At 43.2% G+C, this 22,380-nt stretch overlaps 1 protein-coding gene across 1 annotated transcript in view; it reads left to right on the forward strand.

Annotated features, from left to right (window-relative positions):
- Window positions 1-21,713, forward strand: part of LOC115314338 (cuticle protein 16.5-like) — an 88,597-nt gene extending 66,884 nt beyond the window's left edge. Inside the window, exons 2-3 of the mRNA XM_042290230.1 lie at window positions 20,128-21,091; window positions 21,597-21,713. Coding sequence (XP_042146164.1) covers window positions 20,128-21,091; window positions 21,597-21,598 — 966 coding nt within the window. The 3' untranslated portion in view covers window positions 21,599-21,713. The remainder of the gene's footprint in view (window positions 1-20,127; window positions 21,092-21,596) is intronic.
- Window positions 21,714-22,380: the final 667 nt, after the last annotated feature.

The raw sequence follows: 22,380 nt of genomic DNA on the forward strand, positions 1-22,380 counted from the left end.
TAAGCGTAGCAGTTTTTATATGTTGTATATCCGTTTTTTTGGTATTTCATATCAGTTTCATATGTCGCATAACAGATTTTGGGTATTTCACATAAATTTTTATTTAGATTCATATACTTTTTTCAGTAGGGTATAAACACGGTGATTTCTCTAATTAGGCGGGTAAGTACCGGAAATATTTTAATTAACTTTTGAATGATTGATTTGAGGGGGCATCTTGCAGTTCCGAAATTAATGTCCAGTATCCAGGTTTTATGCTCCAACTGCAAGCTGTAGTAAACATGTAAGCATCTAGGCGCTACCGGAACATTTTTTTTTTAGTTCCGCATGCTTCTTGAAATTGAAACTAATTTAGAAAAGAGCAACAGCGACGTCACTATCTCCTCCCTCACGTAGCGTCATTGTAACGACGTCACCTGTGATGCGATCCCCTCTGCCTCTGCCCCTCGCGGTTTGTTTATCTTATTTTTTCAATGTTTTCTTGCTTTCGCCTGCTGCCAAATAAACTGAGAGCTAGTGCCCTAGCAGGTGATATATCCGTAAAAAAAGATTAGAAGGGCGCAATTCCTTTTATTTTCCATTCTTAAACTACACTCCACATCCGTCTTACTTCTCTTTTTACCTTTATACAGTATACGTATATGAGCATTTATCTATTTATTGGCCATTTGCAAGGCATCACAGAAGTTAAGACTAGGGTACACAGTAAAATAAAATATACTTATATCAAACATCGATTTCTTCAGCTCAAACAGATCATCCGTATAAACGAACAAGGCTATAACTGCAAATAGAGTAATACCACACAGTACATGTCACAGCAAACAAGCTCATGCTATGGTGCTCTCACGCTCGTGTGCGAATTCATACTCCTGGCTGGTCACATCGCCGTTTTACCACAACGTAGGTGTAACTAAGAGCGCGCGGCTTCATGCAGCTTTTAAAGTTTGTGTTGTGCCATCACAGTTAGACTATGCTACACACTTCAGTGCGCGTACTCCGTCACATACAAGACATCCAGAAACATCTGTTTTAACAATGTACTGTAATCAAACGTCACGTGTGTATATCTGGTTGGTGTGCGCATTCCCTTGCTCTTCTAAGCAGGGACACAATGTAAACTGATTTGCTGAAAGAATTAAATATCATGTGCCTCAGCGTTCGTACACAGCGACCGACACCAAACGATAAAACACATCTTCCGAGTATCGTAGACGCAATGAAACTAAAGCAACTGCTTGAAACACTCTTGACACGACAACAGTATTACACAGTTACCAGCTTCAGCACCTGCGTGCAGTATTGAAGAGCCGCCAATCGCTGGTACAGTTTGTAAAACGATCTCTATTTTCATTATCTAATTCCCTTTGACTCGTTTAACGTTTCAAACTCCCTCCTGCTACAATTTATAAAAGTTGTCTTCACTAACACGGCCCCAATAATCTTGAAACATGCGTCTGCTGCGAAACACTAATAGCCAATCTGTTCATTAAATTTACAAAGAATTATTTAAAAAAAAGTCTTGGAAGCTGTTTTTAAGCATCTGGATATTGTTAGGCACCTTAAGACTTTACCTTGTTTGTTCGTGAAGGGAAAACTATTGCCTAAATATGGCGAAACATGTGTAGAATTTCAGAAATTTATGGCTGTTCTTACTATATAATGTGCACCACACTGAATACTGAGGAGTTGTTTGTGGGCACAAAAAATAAAGAAATATTATTATTGTTAATTTTATAAAGCTGTGAGAGTTTGAAAGTTGACGCCTTAAAGTTTATGGGTGTTAAAATTTATTTAAATTCTTTATTAGGTGTAATATGCGCACAAATTAAGAACGATAGTCTTAGATCCGCCCCTGATTCCCGCTGAGCACATCCGAAGGGTAGAGCGAAAAGAACAAAAATAGCGAAAGGAACATCATCAGCGTTGTCACGTCAGCATTGCTCGCCATTTAGCAAGCTGGGAGAAGTGAACAATTACCTTACATCTTTCGCCAACAGCTTTAACATATAACAGCCGACAGAAAAGCTTGCCTCACGCCCCGCAGTAATTGCTGCACGTGTTAACAAGCTAAAATCCGCAGAGGTAAAATTCTGGCAAATTGAAGAGCGATAATCGAATTCAGAAAGCAATACAACCACAGAAGGCTGGTGTTAAATATTTTTTTTTAGAAAGTGCTTCAGCTTCACTTTAATGAAGCAGTGCAGCAGGAAAATGATTTATTACCATTTTCGCTTTTTATATAACTCGGAAAAAACTTTGGGACGCTTAAGCTTCGCCTTTAAGAGTGGAATGCGATAGCGTTATCGGGCACCGATCGCAAAGACTTTTCGTATAAACCCGCACTCGCCCCTAAGGCGTGCAAGCATGTCTGCGTGGTCCAGTCGGTAGCGTCAGGTGTCACGTGACGTCATACGTGAGCACTGTGGGTTATAAAATTCCCGCGCGAAGTCATGTGGCGTGACGTCACACGTGACTGCGACGTCATGACCCTATCGACACGCTAAATTTAGCGACAACTTTTCCCGCTAAGATTTGCGAAAAAATCTACGCCAGATTTAGAGGACGTCGATTTCGTGACGTCACCCGGATGACGTCACACGTCACACGCAACGTTACGAGGGTGGCGTGTGATGTTATCAGGTGCATGCCGAGATTTTCCGGTCCTACCGACGCCAACGCCGACGCCGGTTTTTCTGAGATACGAGCTCCTAAACGCCATCGCATTCATACGGCAAAAGCGACTAGAGATAACGTCTCTAGTAGAGGAATAATGAACAAATATAAGAAAGTATTTCCTGTAACTATAAAATATTAATATATAATTCCCTTTTTAATTGAATTCTTTGTTATTGCCATCTGGTCTGGGGGACTACAACAAAAAGTAACTTTGACAGCTTGAGGTTAATGCGAAAAAAAGCAATAAGGATAATTGAATATGTCCCACCAGATTACAGTTATATTCCTTTATTTATAAGGCATAAAATAGTTGACGTATCTAATATGTACTCTAATAGATTAACTGTCACATATCATCGTGCCTTAAGTGAACATATTACAGTGATTTTTGACTTCGCTAAACTTGAAAATAATGTATCATTATATCCCTCACGTCATTGCCATTCATGGCGATTCCCGTCGTCTAGAACTAATTTTAGCTTCGAGAGGTTGAGTTACAGATTACCGTCACTGTTAAACACCTTATATTCCCAAGAAGTTGATTCACCTTCATTAAACGTCCATACAACTCAGGCTTTCTTATTTTGAGTGAAAATGTTTGTCTTATGTTTATTATATATTCTACTTTAGTGTGTTTTGAAGCACAACCTATTTTCAATAACACTTATTTTATACGACATCTTATATAAGTTATCGTTATTGTGTTTTAGAGCGCAGCTCTTAGGGGCCCGTTTCCGGCTTGAGCGGCGTCGCCGTCGCCGTTGGCGTCGGCGTAACCGCGCGGTGCATTATGGGTAAATTTCCCCGCTAAATCTAGCGGAAAAATTTCCCCGCTAGATTTAGCGGAAAAATATCTCCGCTAAATCTAGCGTAAAAATTTTTCCCGCTAGATTTAGCGGAAAAAATTCCCCGCTAAATCTAGCGGGAAAAATTCCCCGCTAAATGTAGCGGGAAAATTTCCCCGCTAATTCTAGCGGAAAAATTTCTCCGCTAAATCTAGCGGAAAAATCGCGCAAAAAATTCCTCGTTATATCTAGCGAAAAAATTTCCCCGCTATATCTAGCGAAAAAATTTCCCCGCTAAATCTAGCGGAAAATATTCCTCGCTAAATCTAGCGGAAAGCTTTCCCCGCTAAATCTAGCGGAAAAATTTCCCCGCTAGATTTAGCGGAAAAATTTCCCCGCTAAATCTAGCGGAAAACATTCCCCGCTAAATCTAGCGGAAAAATTTCCCCGCTAAATCTAGCGGAAAATTTTCCCCGCTAAATCTAGGGGAAAATTTCCCCGCTAGATTTAGCGGAAAAATTTCCCTGCTAAATCTAGCGGAAAAATTTTCCCGCTAAATCTAGCGGAAAAATTTTCCCACTAAATCTACCGGAAAAATTTCTCCGCTAAATCTAGCGAAAAAATTTCTCCGCTAAATTTAGCGGAAAACTTTCTCCGCTAAATCTAGCGGGAAAAATGCCCCACTAAGTCTAGCGGAAAAATTAACCCGCTAAATCTAGCGGAAAGATTTCCCCGCTAAATCTAGCGGAAAAAATTCCGCGCTAAATCTAGCGGAAAAATTTCCCCGCTAGATTTAGCGGAAAAAATTCCCCGCTTTCTAGCGGAAAAATTTTCCCGTTAAACCTAGCGGAAAATTTTCCCCGCTAAATCTAGCGGAAAAAATTCCCCGCAAAATCTAGCGGAAAAATTTTTCTGGGGGGTCACATGACCCCCCCCCCCCCCCCCCCCCCCCGCCCCGGGAACAGGTAACCAACACCTCCTAGAGAAGAAGGCCAGAGCGCTCTGAGAGGTTACGTCACAATGGCGGAGGAAGGAAGTCCATGGCGCAACTACGTGAGAATACGCTATCGCCGTGAAAAAAATGTACCTCGGCGCGGTGGTGTTCATGCGCGTTTATCCGGCATTAATTAACGTTTTCAAGGCGCAGTCTTGTACAATTTATTATATATATAATATAAACGTAATATACAACGCGCTACCAAGGTTGAGAGTACCAAATTTATATTTATGAGTATCCCCGTAACCGCGGGACTACGTGCAGTTCCGCAGCACCCCACACTTTTCGAAAGGACCGGCTGCGATGCCGCGATGCTGCCAATGCCACATGGCTCCGATTCTGGTAAATTTACGTTATGTGTGAGCTGCTGACTGTCTGAAAAGGAACGCCGAGACATCTCAGAAGGGAAGGAAACCGAAAAGAAGTCCAGTCATTGTCGCAGGGAGCGCATACGAGCAAGAGATGGGTCGACAACGTCAAGCCTTTTGTCGCCGCTGCTCTCGTGTGTGGTGCTTTCGAGACTTGTTTCCCGTCGTATTTCTGTCATCACCGTAGTCTCGGGTAGTTTTTTTGTGTTCGCTTGATACTACGGAATTTTCGTGATTCGTGAAACAAGTCCTGCTTCGGTTTGAGTGAGATGTGTGACAACTAGCCAACGAAGACTGGTCGATTAATCGGTAAACCTCTCCCTCGACAGAGAGAGGCTTCTTGGAGTTCGTGTTCAAATGTGTACGCCACGGATATTGTGGGACGTATGGATACGATCGACAGGTGAGAAACAACTTATTTACGGGCTTCCTTGGTCATATAATCGTTTTTTTTTTAGTCGCATGATAGATTTCAATTTTGTTCTTTGTCATGATTCGTGTGCAGTTTCGTCGATATTTGTAAATCTGCGCGCTAATCTAGTTTTCACTGGAAGGTGAAAAACAAGTTTGTGTGATTATTGAAAGTGCGTTGTTCGTGGTTCTGTGTTTATTTATACTAAAGTTATTTTATTGCCTTTTCCGCGTTTATACTAGAATCTTAACTGTACTAAGGTAATAGTATTATTATATACAAAATAAGTTATGTTTTGTTCTAAGGCAGCTCGAGCCCCATAGGGAGAAGTAAATTAGTAGACTAAGTAGTAAGTTTAGTACCCCTGCCACACGGAAAAGTTATTATATTTTCATTCAGTGATATAGGATTTAATCATCTCGCGGTCTTGAGTGATTATACGAGCGCCGCAAGCGGATTTGTCGACCCCACAATGTTATTCGATCGAAATTGCATTACTTTTGCCATGTGGGCGGGGTATGATGCAAGAATTCAGTGACTGCACGCGATAACGTCGCTTACATGATCGTGAGAAACACTTGTCTTGCCTTGTCCGCGTTGACTATGTCTACCTGATTTTTAACTGTTCTGTTTTGCTGTTTCCAAATCACTGCGTGTCTCGCCATTTTGTCGAAGTATTTCTGTATAAAATATGCATTCCTACAACAATAATTACATGACTCAATGTTTTCGACTTAAAACAATCACATTTTTTTATAGACGTCCTGTACGCATACCTCGTGCCATTTCGTACCGATTATTTAGCGGTGTAATATTTTGCTCGTGTAATAAAATGTTTTCTAGACCCGTTGCTATGTGCAACTTTCATTTTAGCTAATATGACACGCGTATGTGACTAAAAACGCGTTACGACGGTCGATCTGCGCGCGTCCCATTCGCTTCGACGCGCGCCCCCGATGGCCTTCCTTTGCGACGTCACGAGAAGAGCGCTACGGCCTTGTCTTCTAGGAGGTGTTGAGGTAACCCTCAGTACCCTTCCCTCCTGCTCCTCAAGAGCTGCGCTCCAATTCGGTGTTACAGGGAGTTGTAAACGGCTTTCATTTTTTCTTTCGTGTCTGGAGGTCAGCGTTCATAATTTTTTTTTAAATGTCCGTAAAATTTCAACTTTCCTGTAATAAATAGAATGTTTGTCTTATGTTTGTTATATCTATCTATTTCAATGTGTATTGAAATTATACTTATTATATCGCTAAAGGTCATGTTACGTAAGTTATATTACTGTGTTTTTTGTGTGTGTATGTTTCGATGACAGTGCCGTTCTGCCCTGTGTTTTGGGGGGGGGGGGGGGGGGGTAACAACCTGTCAAACTGCAAACTTGCTACTTTTTAGAGCGCAGCTCTTAGGCGCCCGTTTCCGGCTTGAGCGGCGTCGCCGTCGCCGTCGCCGTTGGCGTCGCCGTCGGCGTCGCCGTCGGCGTAACCGGTAAATCGCCGTTGCGTAACCGGTAATCGGTAAATTTCCCCGCTAAATCTAGCGGAAAAAATTTCCCCGCTAAATCTAGCGGAAAAAATTTCCCCGCTAAATCTAGCGGAAAAATTTCCCTGCTAAATCTAGCGGAAAAAATTTCCCCGCTAAATCTAGCGGAAAAAATTTCCCCGCTAAATCTAGCGGAAAAAATTTCCCCCCTAAATCTAGCGGAAAAATTTCCCCGCTAAATCTAGCGGAAAAAATTTCCCCGCTAAATCGAGCGGAAAAAATTTTCCCGCTAAATCTAGCGGAAAAATTTCCCCGTCAAATCTAGCGGAAAAAAGTTCCCCGCTAAATCTAGCGGAAAAAATTTCCCCGCTAAATCTAGCGGAAAAATTTCCCCGCTAAATCTAGTGAAAAAAATTTCCCCGCTCTGGGGGAAAACTTTCCCCGCTAAATCTAGCGGAAAAAAATTCCCCGCTAAATCTAGCGGAAAGAATTTCCCCGCTAAATCTAGCGGAAAAATTTCCCCGCTAAATCTAGCGGAAAACATTTCTCCGCTAAATCTAGCGGAAAAAATTTCCCCGCTAAATCTAGCGGAAAACTTTCCCCGCTAAATTTCGGTCACATGACCTGGGGAGTCACGTGACACTCCGAGGTCACGTGACCCCCTCCCGAGGTCACGTGACCTCTGAGGGGGCACGTGTTTTACCCACGTGACCCCACCAAGGTCACGTGCCCTTGGGGGGGGTCACGTGACCCCCCCCCCCCCCGAGAACACGTGGCCCTCAGTACCCTTCCCTCCTCCTCCTCAAGAGCTGCGCTCCAATGCGGCGTTACAGGGAGTGGTAAACGACTTTCACCTTTTTTCCTAGCCCGCATTGTGACATGTGTGTAAAAGCGCTGTGACAAAAATAAACTGATTCTGATAATTCTGTTCCTGATTCATGTGGCCAAAAAGACTACTCGGCACACTTATAGCAATATCCGCGAACTGTGGTGACTTCTGCGCTACTGCTTTAAAGTAGTTGATTTATCTTGATGCTACATGCCTGGAAAGATAGCACCATGCAGGCGCTGGTTCACCATCATATACCCATTTATTGATGGTCATCGCCGCGCGTTATAACCCAAAAGCCCGCGGCAATTGATATACCTAACATCTATGTATTCAAACATTGAGGCTGAATCTATTCAAAACACCTAAGTGAATTTCTTAGAGGTTCTGCGCGAATTGTAATCCAATGGCTTTTTATTGTGGCATATGTCCCCACAAACCCTATAGTGTTCATTCTCACATCGCAATGGCGTGCTCTGAAGCCAACTACAGTGTGGTCGAATGGGCTTAACATGGAAGCCAGCCTATGAGGCAAGATTTACAGATTATAAATAACAGTTGCGAGAGAAATGCGTTGAACAGCGCCGATGTCGTGTCTCGAGTTTTCCGTTTGATATTGACGGCCGTAAATTCTGAAGTTGTGAGCGAGGGATATTCAATTGCAGTCCTTTATTCTATGCTTCACTTCAAGTCCGACCGCCGCAGACGGTACATTCTGATGGAGCTAATTAACCAGTAGCAAAAGTGCATTGTCACGGCGATTTTAATGTATAGGCTATTGCTCTTTCCGGCTTAACCAATGGCGTAAAAGGAATTTTTTGTTACACTCCGTTTGTTACGACTGATGGTTTTGCCCGGTGGTAGCAGAGCCATGTATTGGGAGAGTTTGGCCAACAGGCGGAGCAAAGGCCACCGCCAGCGCCGAATATTCCCCCCGCGCTTAGAGCGTAAACTAAATTTGTGACACAGCGTCGACCAATCAGGAGAGCGCGACGTCAGAATATTGCAAACGACATTCAAAATCTCGGCCCCTCTGCTCCATCTCACAAATGTCGGCAGTGAAGACAAACGTACAGGCGCGTGAACCTAGCTCAGCAAAACGCTTTTGTTTGTACGTGAACTCGTCCGTAGGAGCCACTTTCCAAAGCCACGCGCTCGTGCCCATGCCTTTCTCTGCACTGCTGATGTTGGCTTGTCAGAACAGCGTCCTGTGACTGGCAGAAAGAAAACAGTGCAAAGGGTGGGGCGCGCGAGCGTCTGGAGACGCGGTGTCCCGCTCGGCTCGTGCGCTGGCTTTGGCAGTGCTTTCTTTCACCGTCTCAGCTGAGACGCTGTTTCTAGCAAGTTGGCCCTGGTTTGGAGCGCACGTTCGTTTATTCTACACTTGAATATTGGCGTGACGAAAACCTCGCACGCACAAAGTTTTCAGTCACTGAGAGTCACACCTTTTAACTGTAGCGACGCTAAAACGGTTTGAATTAGTCGTGTCACAAATTTAGAGCTCACGACCACCGCTAGGGGCTGTTTCGCGGCCTGTGGTTGGCCCCGAGATGCTCGCCTATTCAAACCAATGTATGGCCAAACTCTCTCGATAAACGGCTCTGGGTGGTAGCGAACCCAAGAGACAAAGAGGGCAGTGGCGATGCGCTTTTGGAGCTCCTTGCGGACTCCATTGAATTGCAGCGTCGACTAAGGGTGTAACGGAGAACGAAGAGCACGTGCTCTCTCGATCTGGACTCGCGCTCGGATGCCATCATTGCGTCGGAAGATAATGGGATTTTGGATCATGAACAATCACCAATCACCAACTGCAAGCACTACGAGCATCGCCAATCTAAGCCAAAAAGCGTAAGACAGTGATCAAAGATATATGTTAAAAGAATGTTCTAGCGGTCGATAACCGTATGTTAAAGCGACGGTACTTTAACTTACGATAGGAGAGCTCTTGAAGGCGAAGGACGAAGAGGTGAAAAGTGTGCGAAATTCAGGGCTGTCTTGGGAACGACGAGGTGAGCCAAGTTGGCTTACTCGTACGTGAGGAGACTTAAGTCAGCTGTTCCCTGGCGTCACGTAACGAACTCTGGCGATCCCGCAAGACGTGATCGGATCACAAAGAACCTCATAGACTCGGCGTGAGAGAATGTAGGTACTATAGTAGTTACGCGAGCGGCACTGAACAGATCCGTACTACTCGTGGTTAGAAAGTACCCTGCAGCAATCTGAAAGACTCTTTCCGTGAGGCAGTTTTAGGTGACTGCGCGGGATTCGCTTTGACCGGACTCGTGTTACTTGGGATGATAAAATCAATCAACTTCTCTTCAGTGTCGTCCATAAAAATAAAGTGCCTCTGGCCAAAGCATGCTGAGCATCACCCCATAAACGGCCTCGGCAAAAAGGTCTTTTATATTGGTGGCTACTGTACATCTGAAAAAAAAAATGCAGCAATTGTTTTGAAACTTATATAAGAGAAGTTGTAAGTTGGCTGAATGGAGGGACGATGCTCGCTACAACACCAGTGCACCACGGCACGATTGAATCTTCTGCAGATTTCCAGTTAGGTTGGACAAAACCTGCTCCATGCTTCTAGGCTCAGCCGCTAGTTTCTGGCGGCAAGTAATTTTTTACGTTCAAGGTCGGCTTGTTCTGAACTGCACAATCTCTTCAGGAACATACTACTGACTATACATAAATTTATATAATACGAAAACTTTAATTTATTTCATATTCAGCTTATTTTAAAAATTTCCGTAGATATCATTAGTTCTCTAGGCTTTAAAATATGGTGTTTCAATATGGGATCCTGGTCCCCTGGCACCAAACTCGGACCCCGATGCACTTGGAAATCCCAAGCTATATTCACCAGCCGAGAAAAACTATGGCTAAAATTAATAGTACGCCTAAGTAGTCGCGAGCTGAATAAAGAATCACCTACTAAGTAGGGACTAGGCTCGATGGTATTCACGAAAGCGAAGCAAGCGGTTGTTTATCCAGTAAGAAGTAACAAGTCGAAGTGGTGTAAATATATATATATATATATATATATATATATATATATATATATATATATATATATATATATATATATATATATATATATAAATTACGCATGCGCGTTATCATCTAATACTGTCTGTATTCGGAATGAATAATCAAAAAAATATTATTTAAAAATAGCAGTAAAAAAAGAATGCTTTAATCAGAGCTTAAATTTCCAGAGAAAGTTTACAAAATAAAATTAAAACTCGCCACAAAAACGTCATGGAAGCCGCATTGCCAGTGACACAACGAATATAAAATCACCCGTAAGAGCCAGCTCCCTCGTCGTTCAGTGACAAGCTGAGATCGCTTTAGTGGCTGCTCTGACGTCTAAACTTCTATAACCCCAAACTTTATGCAGGTACGATTCTTTCTCGACATGCGCCCCAGCGTTCCACGATAGTAAGAGCTTTGTTAGTGCTGGTGGTCATTGTGATAGAAGTCTGAATGGCGCCCAGCACCAAGCCAGCCACAAAGCAACACCTAAACTAGTCATATACCCTAAATATAATGTGTTAGTCGCCCTGTAAGTCGCTCTGGGAGACTGAGACCTAGGTTTGGTTGGTGAACAACGAGTTCCTACTTAGCCGTGATTACCACCCACCATATCATCATAAGCAAGGATCCCTTTCTGTATATTTTATATGTCGACACTAGGGGCCTAACTGAGCCTAATGCTGTTTTGCTCCAAAATACCCATTATTGCCAGAGCACTTTTTTTTTGCGTTGATAGGGTCTCTTTTTGACTCGCCGAAAATTTTTCGAAACGCCAGACTTGAGCCCAAGATGAAGCGTATCAACTGAAGAATAAACAGTTAAACCTAAATTTAGCGTTATTTTGGCAATTTAGAGCATAAGTTGTCATATGAGAGCTGAGGAACCAAACGGGATGTATAACTCTGCAACTTACTTTGTAACTTAGGCTTAAAGATGCCTGATGACACCCAAACTACTAGCAGTGGGACTAAGTTCGGCACTTGTTTGGTGAATTATGAACAAGATACCCATACTGTGGACAAAGAAACGTAAATGTTCATTTTACTTTTTCTACTCCTGGCCTTTTAAGTTCCCAAACTCTAAGACAAGAACCCAATTTCGTCTCTAAAACTGTTCTACCTGGAAAGGCGCCCCTCCTGCTCGTATCATGCACATATGAGCATTTAAGAGGAGCCTCCGTGGAGTTTTTCTTTGACAAATTTTGTTTTGCGCATATTTGAACTTCAAGACGCGGCTAATAATGATTTGTAGAAAGCACCCCCTATTGGGAAAACCACCATGAAAATCAAACTGGCCAAGCTGGTAACTAAGCTGGTCAATCTGTCAATGTGGTAGTCAAACTGGTTTAACTGGCAATCAAGCTGGTTTAAGCTGGGCAAGGTAGAATTTCAGGTGGTCAGTCTGGTTTAAGTAAAAACCAGCATGGTCTAACTAGAATCTGGTTTTAGATTCAATCTGGTGTAGCTGGGAGCCAGTCTGGTCCTAACTGGTCAAACTGGTTTTCCATGGAGCCAATGTGGTCAAGCTGGGAGACAAGCTGGTCATGCTGGGAGACAAGCTGGCGAATCTGGTCGAACTAATAATCGTGGTGGTCAAGCTGGTCATGCTGGGAGCGCGCACGCCAAGGTCGGCTAGAGACAGCCGAACTGGCATTGCTGGGAGCGCGCGCGCCAAGGTCGGCTTAGGCTGAAACGAGGCCACGTCCTGTTCTTTGTCTTCTCGTTTTTGGTAGACGACAGGGCGCGTCAGGCGCGCTGCAAGCTACCTTTGTGTGTGAAAAAAGAGATAGAGAGAGCGAGAGTGGTAGGAACGGAGAGTTTTAGACGCGTTTGGCTATCTTGGGCAGATTTTCGAAGGGACGGCTCTGTGCGCGTTGTTTGGAGACTAGTCGAACGACGATGCAAGCGAAGCGGGTTTTGAGGAGACAGCGAGCGGCAGTCCGTTCAGTGCGGGAAGATGTCGGACGTCCCGACTGAAGCGTCGCTTCGTGTCTTCGAACGTGTGTGTGCTCGTGAATGACGGTGGTGCCGAGGAGTATCGCCAATGCCATCCAAGCCACACGGATTTCCTCACCTCTGCCGACCACGCAAGTTGCCGCTTCGCCCCCATCACTGGCGGGACCCAGGTTCGCTTCTCTCATCCGTGTAGTTTTTTCTATAGCTATTGCCTGTTTTTGGCGTGTGTCTAGTATTTTTCGTGTTGAAAGATAAGCAATCTGGTTTTATTAACATTGTTGGCTTTGCACCGAGAAGCACTGTCTGTGCGTCGGTTAGTACTGTGTCAGCGCCGAGGATATGCAGCATCTGAGTTCATGTGAGGCGGCCGCAAGTTCGAAAATAATAAATTGGATGCCGAGTTGGCTTTTCTGAAAAGCTTGGCTTGTTTATCCTGTGTATTAATTTAAACAGGTTAAACTGGTTGGGGAGTCCACCATCATGACCAGTATAACCAGCATGACCAGCATGCCAAACTGGGCATGCTGGGGCAATAACCCAGCTTGAAGCTGGGACCAGATCAACCAGCATGACCAGCGTGCCAAGCTGGGCATGCTGGGGCAATAACCCAGCTTGAAGCTGGGACCAGATCAACCAGCATGACCAGCTTGCCAAGCTGGGCATGCTGGGGCAATAACCCAGCTTGAAGCTGGGACCAGCTTATGCTGGTTTTTTTCAATAGGGCCATTCTTATAATGCAACATTCGTAACGTATCCCGAAGAAATTTATTATGAATTCTTCCCCATTTATCAAATGCAGCGTCTAACGGTGGGTTTTGAAGCAAAACTCACACTGCCACTCTTTCATGGGCCTAGCACGACACGTAAGTCAGGTTATGTGTGTGCGTATCGGGATGGAAGCCATTTGAAACTTCCGTACAAATCTAAGCGGGATACTTCTGTTGAATGCATTTAGAGGAAACTCGGTACATATCAAAGCGAGATTTTATGGGCAATCATAATATGGCTTCGTTGTACGAAAACGTACCAGTCGTTCGTTAGCTTTCAATTTTAGTTAAACACACCCTTCTCAAATTCGGTTTGAAACACTTGAAGTGAACCACACTGAGTTACAAATGTGCGACAGAAAGAGTGTTCAAGACAGGCTGTATTTAATGTGCCGTTCCATTAATTTTGTAGGCGTCAGTTAAAAGTATCTTTTTATTTAAAAAAGATCTAGATATAAATAGTGTCGAGTGTAATTGATATTAAAATATACTGGTAAGCTTGAGCGCATTAATATTAATTAATAATAAAATATACTGGTAAGCATGACCGCCAGTAATAATGACGTCATTCCCATGTCTCAGTGCGCACAGGTTTTTAACGACGCATTCATATCAGTATTCACATGTGAAGACATCTCGTCATGCCCGAAAGTTAACCTCATTCCTGATATCAGCATGCCAGAAATAATAATAACTGAAGCGGGTATATACTCCTTACTAAATAAGCTCAAAATTTCTACTGCTTCTGATCATGTCGGCTTTAATAATAAGATACTAAAGAATATATCAGCTAGCATCTGTCCCATACTGTCAGCCCTTTTTTCACAAATGTTATCGTTAGGTTGCATCCCACATGACTGGCGAATCGCCAAAGTAATTCCCATCTTCAAGTCTGGTGAACGCTCATCGCCATTAAACTATCGTCCCATCTCGTTAACCAGTACCATTTGTAAACTTCTTGAACATATAATACACACACAAGTAATTAACCACCTGGAAGATCATAACATCATACATAAATATCAGCATGGTTTTCGCCGAGGATACTCATGTGACACGCAGCTCGCCGGCTTCATTCATGACATATATTCAGCTCTTGACGGTGGATCCCAGGTTGATGCTGTTTTCCTCGACTTTTCTAAAGCTTTTGATCGTGTCCCTCATCACCGGCTTCTAACCAAACTGTCCAGGCTTAAGATTCACCCTAACATTTTGGCATGGGTAAAAGATTTCCTTTCGTCTAGAAAACAGTTCACGTCCGCTAACAATTGTAACTCTTCCTTCGAACCAGTAACCTCGGGAGTCCCACAGGGTAGCGTACTAGGTCCACTACTGTTTCTAGTCTACATTAATGACTTGCCATCTTGTGTCTCATCCCGAATTAGAATTTTTGCTGACGATTGTGTAATTTACAGAATAATTTCCTCTGTCAATGACCAGAAAGCTTTGCAAACTGATCTAAATGCTATCAATGCATGGTGCTCTTCCTGGCTAATGACCCTAAACTGCTCTAAAACAAAGTTTATGTCTTTTACTAATCACGTGCCCCGGATTCCTACCTCCTATGTGTTAAATAATAATACTGTTGACCTCGTCTCCACTTATAAATATCTTGGAATTCATTTGCAACCTGATCTGTCATGGCACTACCATATAAAGCTCACCCTGGCGGCTGCTAACCGCTCTTTCGGATTCCTCAAGCGTAACCTTAAACAGGCTCCTCCTAACATACGCAAACTTGCCTTTTCCACACTAATACGTCCAAAATTAGAATATGCATCAGCCATTTGGGATCCCGAACATGCTTACATCATAAACGACATTGAATCACTGCAAAATCGTGCCGCTCGCTTCATATTTTCAGATTATTCACGTCATTCCAGCGTCACAGCACTAAAACGCCGAGCAGAGCTACCCGAACTACTCCATCGTCGCAAACTTTCACGCCTATCTAGCTCTTTTCCATAAACTTTACCACCACGCGTCACTTCACGGTGATTTCTTCGAGCCACCTGCCGTTATTTTTCCACGCCACGGTCACCCCTACAAAGTTAAACGCGTAACCTGTAAGTCATCTGCTTTTTCCCGGTCATTCATTCCACGTACCACAATCGATTGGAATAATCTACCATCGCACATTGCCTCAGAAAAAGACACCACGAAGTTTCAAGAACAAATTCAAAATACTGATGCCATCTAACTTTTGCTGTTTTACATTGTTGTTTCCTCTCTTCCGGAACGTGCAGTGCAAATCTGTACTATTTTGTTTTTTCCTTGACTCAGCTTTATTGCAGTGTGATGAGTGAGTGTATGTTTTTTTATTCGTTTCTGAGTGTATCCTTTATTTTCTTTTTATTATTAAGTGTATTGATTGTTTTCTAGTATTCTCATATGTTGTTCACTGTGTACTAGTTCCTATTGGAACAATTTATGTACCCCCCTATGTAATACCCTCTCACGAGGGCCTTTAGGGGTAATATGAATAAATAAATAAATAAATAAATAATACGGATAATATATTTAATGACCATAAGGTTAATAAGAACAATATAAACATGAGCATAGTTGTAACCCGAGACTGGGGATACGGACAAGGGACAAAACACAGAACGACAGGGACGAAGTCTCAAACGCAGCTACAAACTTTATTTTACAGGACAAACTTATATGTCACTCGCCACCCTCGTCCCCCTCTTTTTCCCTTCCTTTTCCCAAAACTCCACCCCTTCCCTCTTCCTTTTCCCAAGCCCCCGTACATTCCAGTCAAAAACAATTTTGATGGCGCCAACTCCAAGTTGCCGACAGATCCCGTGTCAACAGCCCACACCATTGCTTCAATATAAACATGTTTCTCAAAAAGTCTTCAACATTGTATGTTCACATGAGGCGGACTGACGCATGTATTTTAAAGAAAAAGTGTCTAATAAGCTTGTGCCATTCTGGTTACAAAAAATATAATTTCAAAGTGATACAGAGTATCTGAAGTAGACCGGTAAAGGCATTCGCGACTCCAATTCACTAGAGGTGGCGCCACTCGTTTTCCAAAATGGCGGGTTTAGTGAGGGTCGGAGATGCGTGCCGCTGCTGAGCCTGTCTAGTGTGCCGGCTTCACTGAGCGAGGCAGACTATATTTGGTATTACGAGGAAGCTAGGATGATATGAGCGCAGGTCACCTCTTTATGCTGAAAACAAAAACGGTTTTTACCGTAATATTTAGGCCAGGAGCTACGTTTTAATTCCGTAGAGAAACCGAAACTAACCTTTATTTTGGAATTAACTTTCTCGTTATATGTCTTAATTTCAGGCTCTTCTATAACTGAAAATGTGTCTGACACCGTAGCTATTTAGTTAAAGAAGTTGTTCGCGGAAACTTTCGTCCTTTTAAATACAGGGTCTTTCTTACACTTTAGAGGTAACATAGAATATTATTATTTGTTGAAAAAATCAGTGCTGATATTTGTGCGTTCTTGTTGCGTTTTCTCGCTAAGATAATTTTCATATGAAATAATGAACTGCGGGCCTTTCAATGGCTTTTTGGGTATTTTGATAATTAACTGCTGTAACATTTTTCCCAGCACAAGAATAACAGAATAAATCGAATGTATACAATATGTTCAAAAAACGAATGACTTAAGAAACGCTGTTCTCACTAGAAAAATTCAAAAACGGAATCCCAGTCAGGCAGCTGAAGTGTGCGTGTTTTTAAAGCAACGCGTGACGCATAGGAGTTTATATGGCATCCAGCGTTTGACTGTTTGTCTATCTTGATAACGATGTCAGAGGTTTTCTTCCGCTAAAAAGAAAATAAAATTATACCTTCTAGGAAAGACTATTATGGTTAAATAGCGTATTTTGTGATCGTTGCGCTAATTGGGGGCATACATTGCCGCGATTTGTATTAATATAATCATATAAATATTAAAGTTAAGATATCTTAATACGCAATTTTTTCGAGCTCTAAAGTAATTACTTGCTTATGATCTAATTTCAAACGCGCGAACAACTAGGACAATCTAAAGTGTGCTAATTATCATCACTGGTGCCCATTGCAGCATTTTCAATTACCAAGATACAAAATAAATAAAGTCTAAAATCAATGACAACATTCTAGCTAATGTGAGAAATTCATGTAAAATTAGATTAATTGAGGGTGCTGCCAAAGTAGCGACTTTTGAGAATCGGCATAACTTTGAAAGTCGCCACCAATATACTTCCAGACCAAATCCCCCCCCCCCCCCCCCCCCCCCCGGGAATACAACAACAAAAAAGAACGGATTATTTTTTTTTAATTACTACTCTTTCTTTGACAGTTATTTACTTCCGTCTTTGCTCGCCGTCGTTTTGCCAATCTCAGCCTTTCCAGTTCGAAGGAACGCCTACCTGCTTGCGCGTCTGCTCACTGCAGCACGTTTCGTTGGCGTTGGAAGCCGGTGAAACAGTTGTGAGTTTTAGTATTGCGTATACAAGCGAACGTAAACGCTGTGTGCTTCTGTTAGCTTTGCGTGTTCCACGCTGCGCGTGCGCGGAACCCAAAATTGCGGTCTTGGATCGGAGCATGGCGGCGATACGCACGCGCAACGTGGAGCACGCCACCCTAACGCAAACGCACAGCGCTTGCGTTTGCTTCTATACGCAATACTAAAACTCTCTAATAAGGTACAATACCATACTGGCTGCAGCACCACGTTGGGACAGTGAAGAGTGCTGTTTGCATTCGGAAATGACATTTCGCGAGCCATGATCGCGAGCAGTTCCGCCGTGCCCGCTGAGCAGGAGAATCGGGGGACCCTCACTAGAGCGCTTCCCATTTCCACCACGGGAGGGCGATCGACGAGCTGGAGACGCGAATACGTTTGATGTGTTCCCTTTGTTACCACTCGCACTGGCTTCATTTGGCTAGTTGTGAGCTGTCGTTTTCCGAACAAATATAATAGATACGTGTGTTGTCCCCTTTTTCTTCGTCCGTCGTCTCCGGTTTTTAAAAAATCTGTAAGAAACAATATCTAATTGCGAATGGAGAAACGTCCATCCTAACTGGTGAAAGTTGGCTTATTTTGTTCTTCCCTCTTAAAAGAGTCCCAATTTATTTATTTCCCGCATAAATACCTGTCACAACATGGTTCAAAAAGTTACTTAAAACACAAAATATAGTTCCCAGAACGTTTCTTTCCTGCGATCAAGATGAATGAAGCAGTGACTATTTTAGGATCGGTATTTAAAATATTATTTTACTTGCAATATTAAAAACATACCTGGATTACTACTTTGGTGCGTGCTAATTGCCTGTAAATTAATAGTAGCACAACTAGTTAATAAGTACAAGTGCAAATACAAAGTTCAATCACAAGTACCAATAAAAGTATAAGTGTAGGTTTAGTTATAAGTACGAGTAAAAGTACAAGCTTATGAATATACATATGTATAGGTAAGAGTAAAACCAGTACAAGTACGGGTATGCGTGTAACTACAGATATAAACACAAGCACAGTGTAAGTATACGTAATACACAACATGTGCTTTATAATATTGATAAATATAATTAACCGAATTATACCAACCACACACTAAGAGAATGACAATATGGCATCCGACGTTCCGATCCTAAAAAAGTCCATAAAGGTTATGAAGCCCTTGCTTAACTTCCGTGATGTGAATGCTTAAGTAATGGAGCGGATTGCTATTATTCATACAATTCCGGCCCTTTTAAAATTGATAAAAAACTGAGACGGATCTTGAGATGTTAGAGATTCCTCCAATTGAAATTCCCCTTCTTAAGTATTCTCTATGAGCTCGCTTTCCAGGACTTCCTAGTAACCTTTCCTCGCTTGTCAGAAATCGCAGTGCGGCACTCAGCAGAAACGATAGGACTAGGATTTTATTGATTATCAAAACGTGTTCGGTAATTATTTTTTTATGCATTTCACTTTTCCCGTTATCGCCATCATATAAAAGGATTACCAGGCACCTTATACAGCAGTTCGAACTTCCTCAGCTCTGGACCACATCATGACCGGAGTAAGTATCGTACATCTATGTCGGGAGACTTTTCAACAACTGCTTTCATTAAATATCTAGTTTTGTAATACGTTCCATTAAATCCAGATGTGTGACGCAGAAACGAAATTTAGCCACCAACATTCGAGTAAAAATTTCTTAATCAAACTCACTATCTTACGTTATCTTATAAAATATATCAGTGGGAGTTCTCTATAGAATAATATGTTGGTGTTTGAGTTAGTAAAATCTGACGAGCGAAACGCGTAACAAATGGAACGTTCTTAGACTGAACCGTGCCACCTCAGGTGCTCCTCAGACAATCCATCGCGCGTAGAAAGTACATTTAGTCAAACAAACGAAACATAGTCACTCACTCCGGCTAAAAGAGTCTATAAAAAATATATATGAATGGACACGTTTTTTTTTTTTTGCAACTCCTTTGTCGTTTTGACAAAAGCTTTCTAAAATTGAAGCGGCACTTTAACCACATAAGATCTGCCGCCTATATTTATGGAATGAGAAAAGCGAATTTCATCTTGCATGAAAGCCAAAACCACACCAACTTCATTGACTTTCCCAGTAATTTTGATGAGTTCAATTACCCCCTGTCGCTATTTTGACATTTCACGCTATGAGGGGCCACATCAACGTATCCTCCCGCCATCACTATGCAGGATGAGTGTTGAAGACACCACGTATTCAGTCTTTGCTACTGATCAAATTAACTGCTGCAACGGGTAGAAAACTTGTCATATTTTAATGAAAAACTAAGATTACATGGTCTTGATATTAACCCAAACTTAATAAACTATCAAACTGATATTTTCAGTTCCGTGCGTGCCTTCTTCTGGCCCTGGCCACCAGCGCCTTCGCCGGTTACGTCCAGGGAGGTCTTGGCTATGGCTACGGCCTTGGCTACGGTTATGGCCTTGGCTACGGCAGTGGTCTCGGTTATGGCCACGCTATCGGTCTTGGCCACGGCTTTGGCTACTCTGGACTGACCGGCTATTCGGTCGCTGCTCCAGTCGCCAGCTACGCTGTTGCTGCTCCAGCTGTGAGCCGCACTGTGTCCACTTCTTACCACGCCGCTCCAGCTGTCGCTTCTTACGCTGTGGCTCCTGCTGTGGCGAAGGTTGCGACCACTTACGCCGCCCCAGCCGTCGCCTCCTACGCTGTGGCTCCAGCTGTGGCGAAGGTTGCGACCACTTACGCCGCCCCAGCCGTCACCTCCTACGCTGTTGCTCCAGCCGTGGCCAAGGTTGCCACCACTTACGCTGCCCCAGCTGTAGCCAGCTACCAGACCTATCACGCTGCCCCAGCTGTGACCAAGGTGGCCAGCTACCAGGTCGCCCCAGCTGTTGCTTCCTACGCTGTTGCCCCAGTTGCCACATACGCTGCCGCCCCAGCAGTCACCAAGGTTGCCACCACCTACCAGGCCGCCCCAGCTATCGCTACCTACCACGCTGCTCCAGCTGTCACCACATATTCCGCCCCAGCTGTGGCTAAGGTTGCCACCACCTATCACGCTGCTCCAGCTGTTGCCTCTTACGCAGTTGCCCCAGTCGCCACCTACGCTGCAGTCCCAGCTGTTTCCAAGGTGGCCACCACCTACCACGCTGCCCCAGCTATCTCCACCGTTGCCCACGCCCCAGTTTACGGCTACGGAATCGGCACTCTGGGCTACGGCGTCGGCCACTACGGCTTCGGTCACGGTCTTGGAAGCTACGGTCTGAACTACGGTTATGGCCTTGGTGGTTTCAACGATTACGCTGCCCTTCTTCGCAAGAGGAAGTGTAAGTGGCGTCTTCTGTTTTGATCTATGAAATTTATGACGAAGCCTAAGGCATGGGTCCTGGTCCGCTGGGAGAAGTGTCAGATAGCTTTTGTAATGATGCCAGTGGGCCTTACCTATACCGCGGTTAACTTCCTGCCACTATGGAGTCAAAGCTATGGGAGCTAGAGTGCTTGTCCGCCTTGAGCGTACATCAAAGCTGCGCACCCAATCTTCATTTATTATGAAATGCCACAGAACGTTGTTCGCGATCATAGAACTTTCGAGCGCTTATCATCTAGGCGAAAAATGATTGTTCACTTGCCTGTCAACGCGTGCGCGGCGTCTCATAATTCGTAGAAGAGACTTACTTAGCCCGCTAAGAACGCGTTCGACAGCCCAGTGGACAAATATGGCAGCACACAATAAGGGTATTATTGGAAAGCTTTATAGTATTGCATTCGCTAACGTTGAAAAAATAATTATGTATGGTGCGTTTAACTTGAGTACGTTGCATTTTCTTACAGAAATTGAAGAAGAGTGTCCACAAGAGTGGACTGGGAGATAAAAACACCGGACTGGAAGATACCAGGAGTGTGTTCTTAATCTCGTAGTTGCCAATAAATTATTTGTACCACCCAAAACCTCCTTCGTTTATTACAGCGATGGCATGGAACCACCCAATAAACACCAAAAACGGCAGTTTTCGTTGATTTATAAAATTGGAATCAAAACTTCTAATTGAATTCGATTTGTTTTCTCATATTGCCGCTGGAGGAATCATTGAATCTATGATACAATTTTGCACGTATAACACATTTTAAATATTTTTATAAAGGTTTTAAACTCACGCACAAATAAATACCCAATATATGATGCCAGTATTCCCTCTCCCAAAGTAAACCGATAAGCAATGTTCTATGTTTATTTCACGATGCTATATATCCTCGCAAGCGCCTGTCGCTTGCGAGGATATATAGCTAGGATTGAACAAACATTTTAAAGACACTGCCCGGTAAATATCTTGTCAATTCCACTTTATATCAAAAAAATAATAAAAGAATTTCTAAGTATCAGTTTACAAAAAAAAAAAAAAAAAAAAGCTTTTTAAAGTTATTGTATGGTCAGAGCTAAGGGTCTGTGGTTCTGAAAAGCCAACAGAATTTCTTTTACATTTTTTACACAGTATATGTTATATGGCTGCCCTCTAGGTACTCTTTTTTTGGCATTTTCGCAGTGGCGACGACTCGCCGAGACATCGTGTCTCAAAATATGCGCTACCCATTGCCAGCCTGCCCCTGATACCACCTA

This window comes from Ixodes scapularis, unplaced genomic scaffold, assembly GCF_016920785.2.
Source record: "Ixodes scapularis isolate PalLabHiFi unplaced genomic scaffold, ASM1692078v2 PGA_scaffold1__304_contigs__length_218370807, whole genome shotgun sequence".
Lineage (NCBI taxonomy): Eukaryota > Metazoa > Arthropoda > Arachnida > Ixodida > Ixodidae > Ixodes > Ixodes scapularis.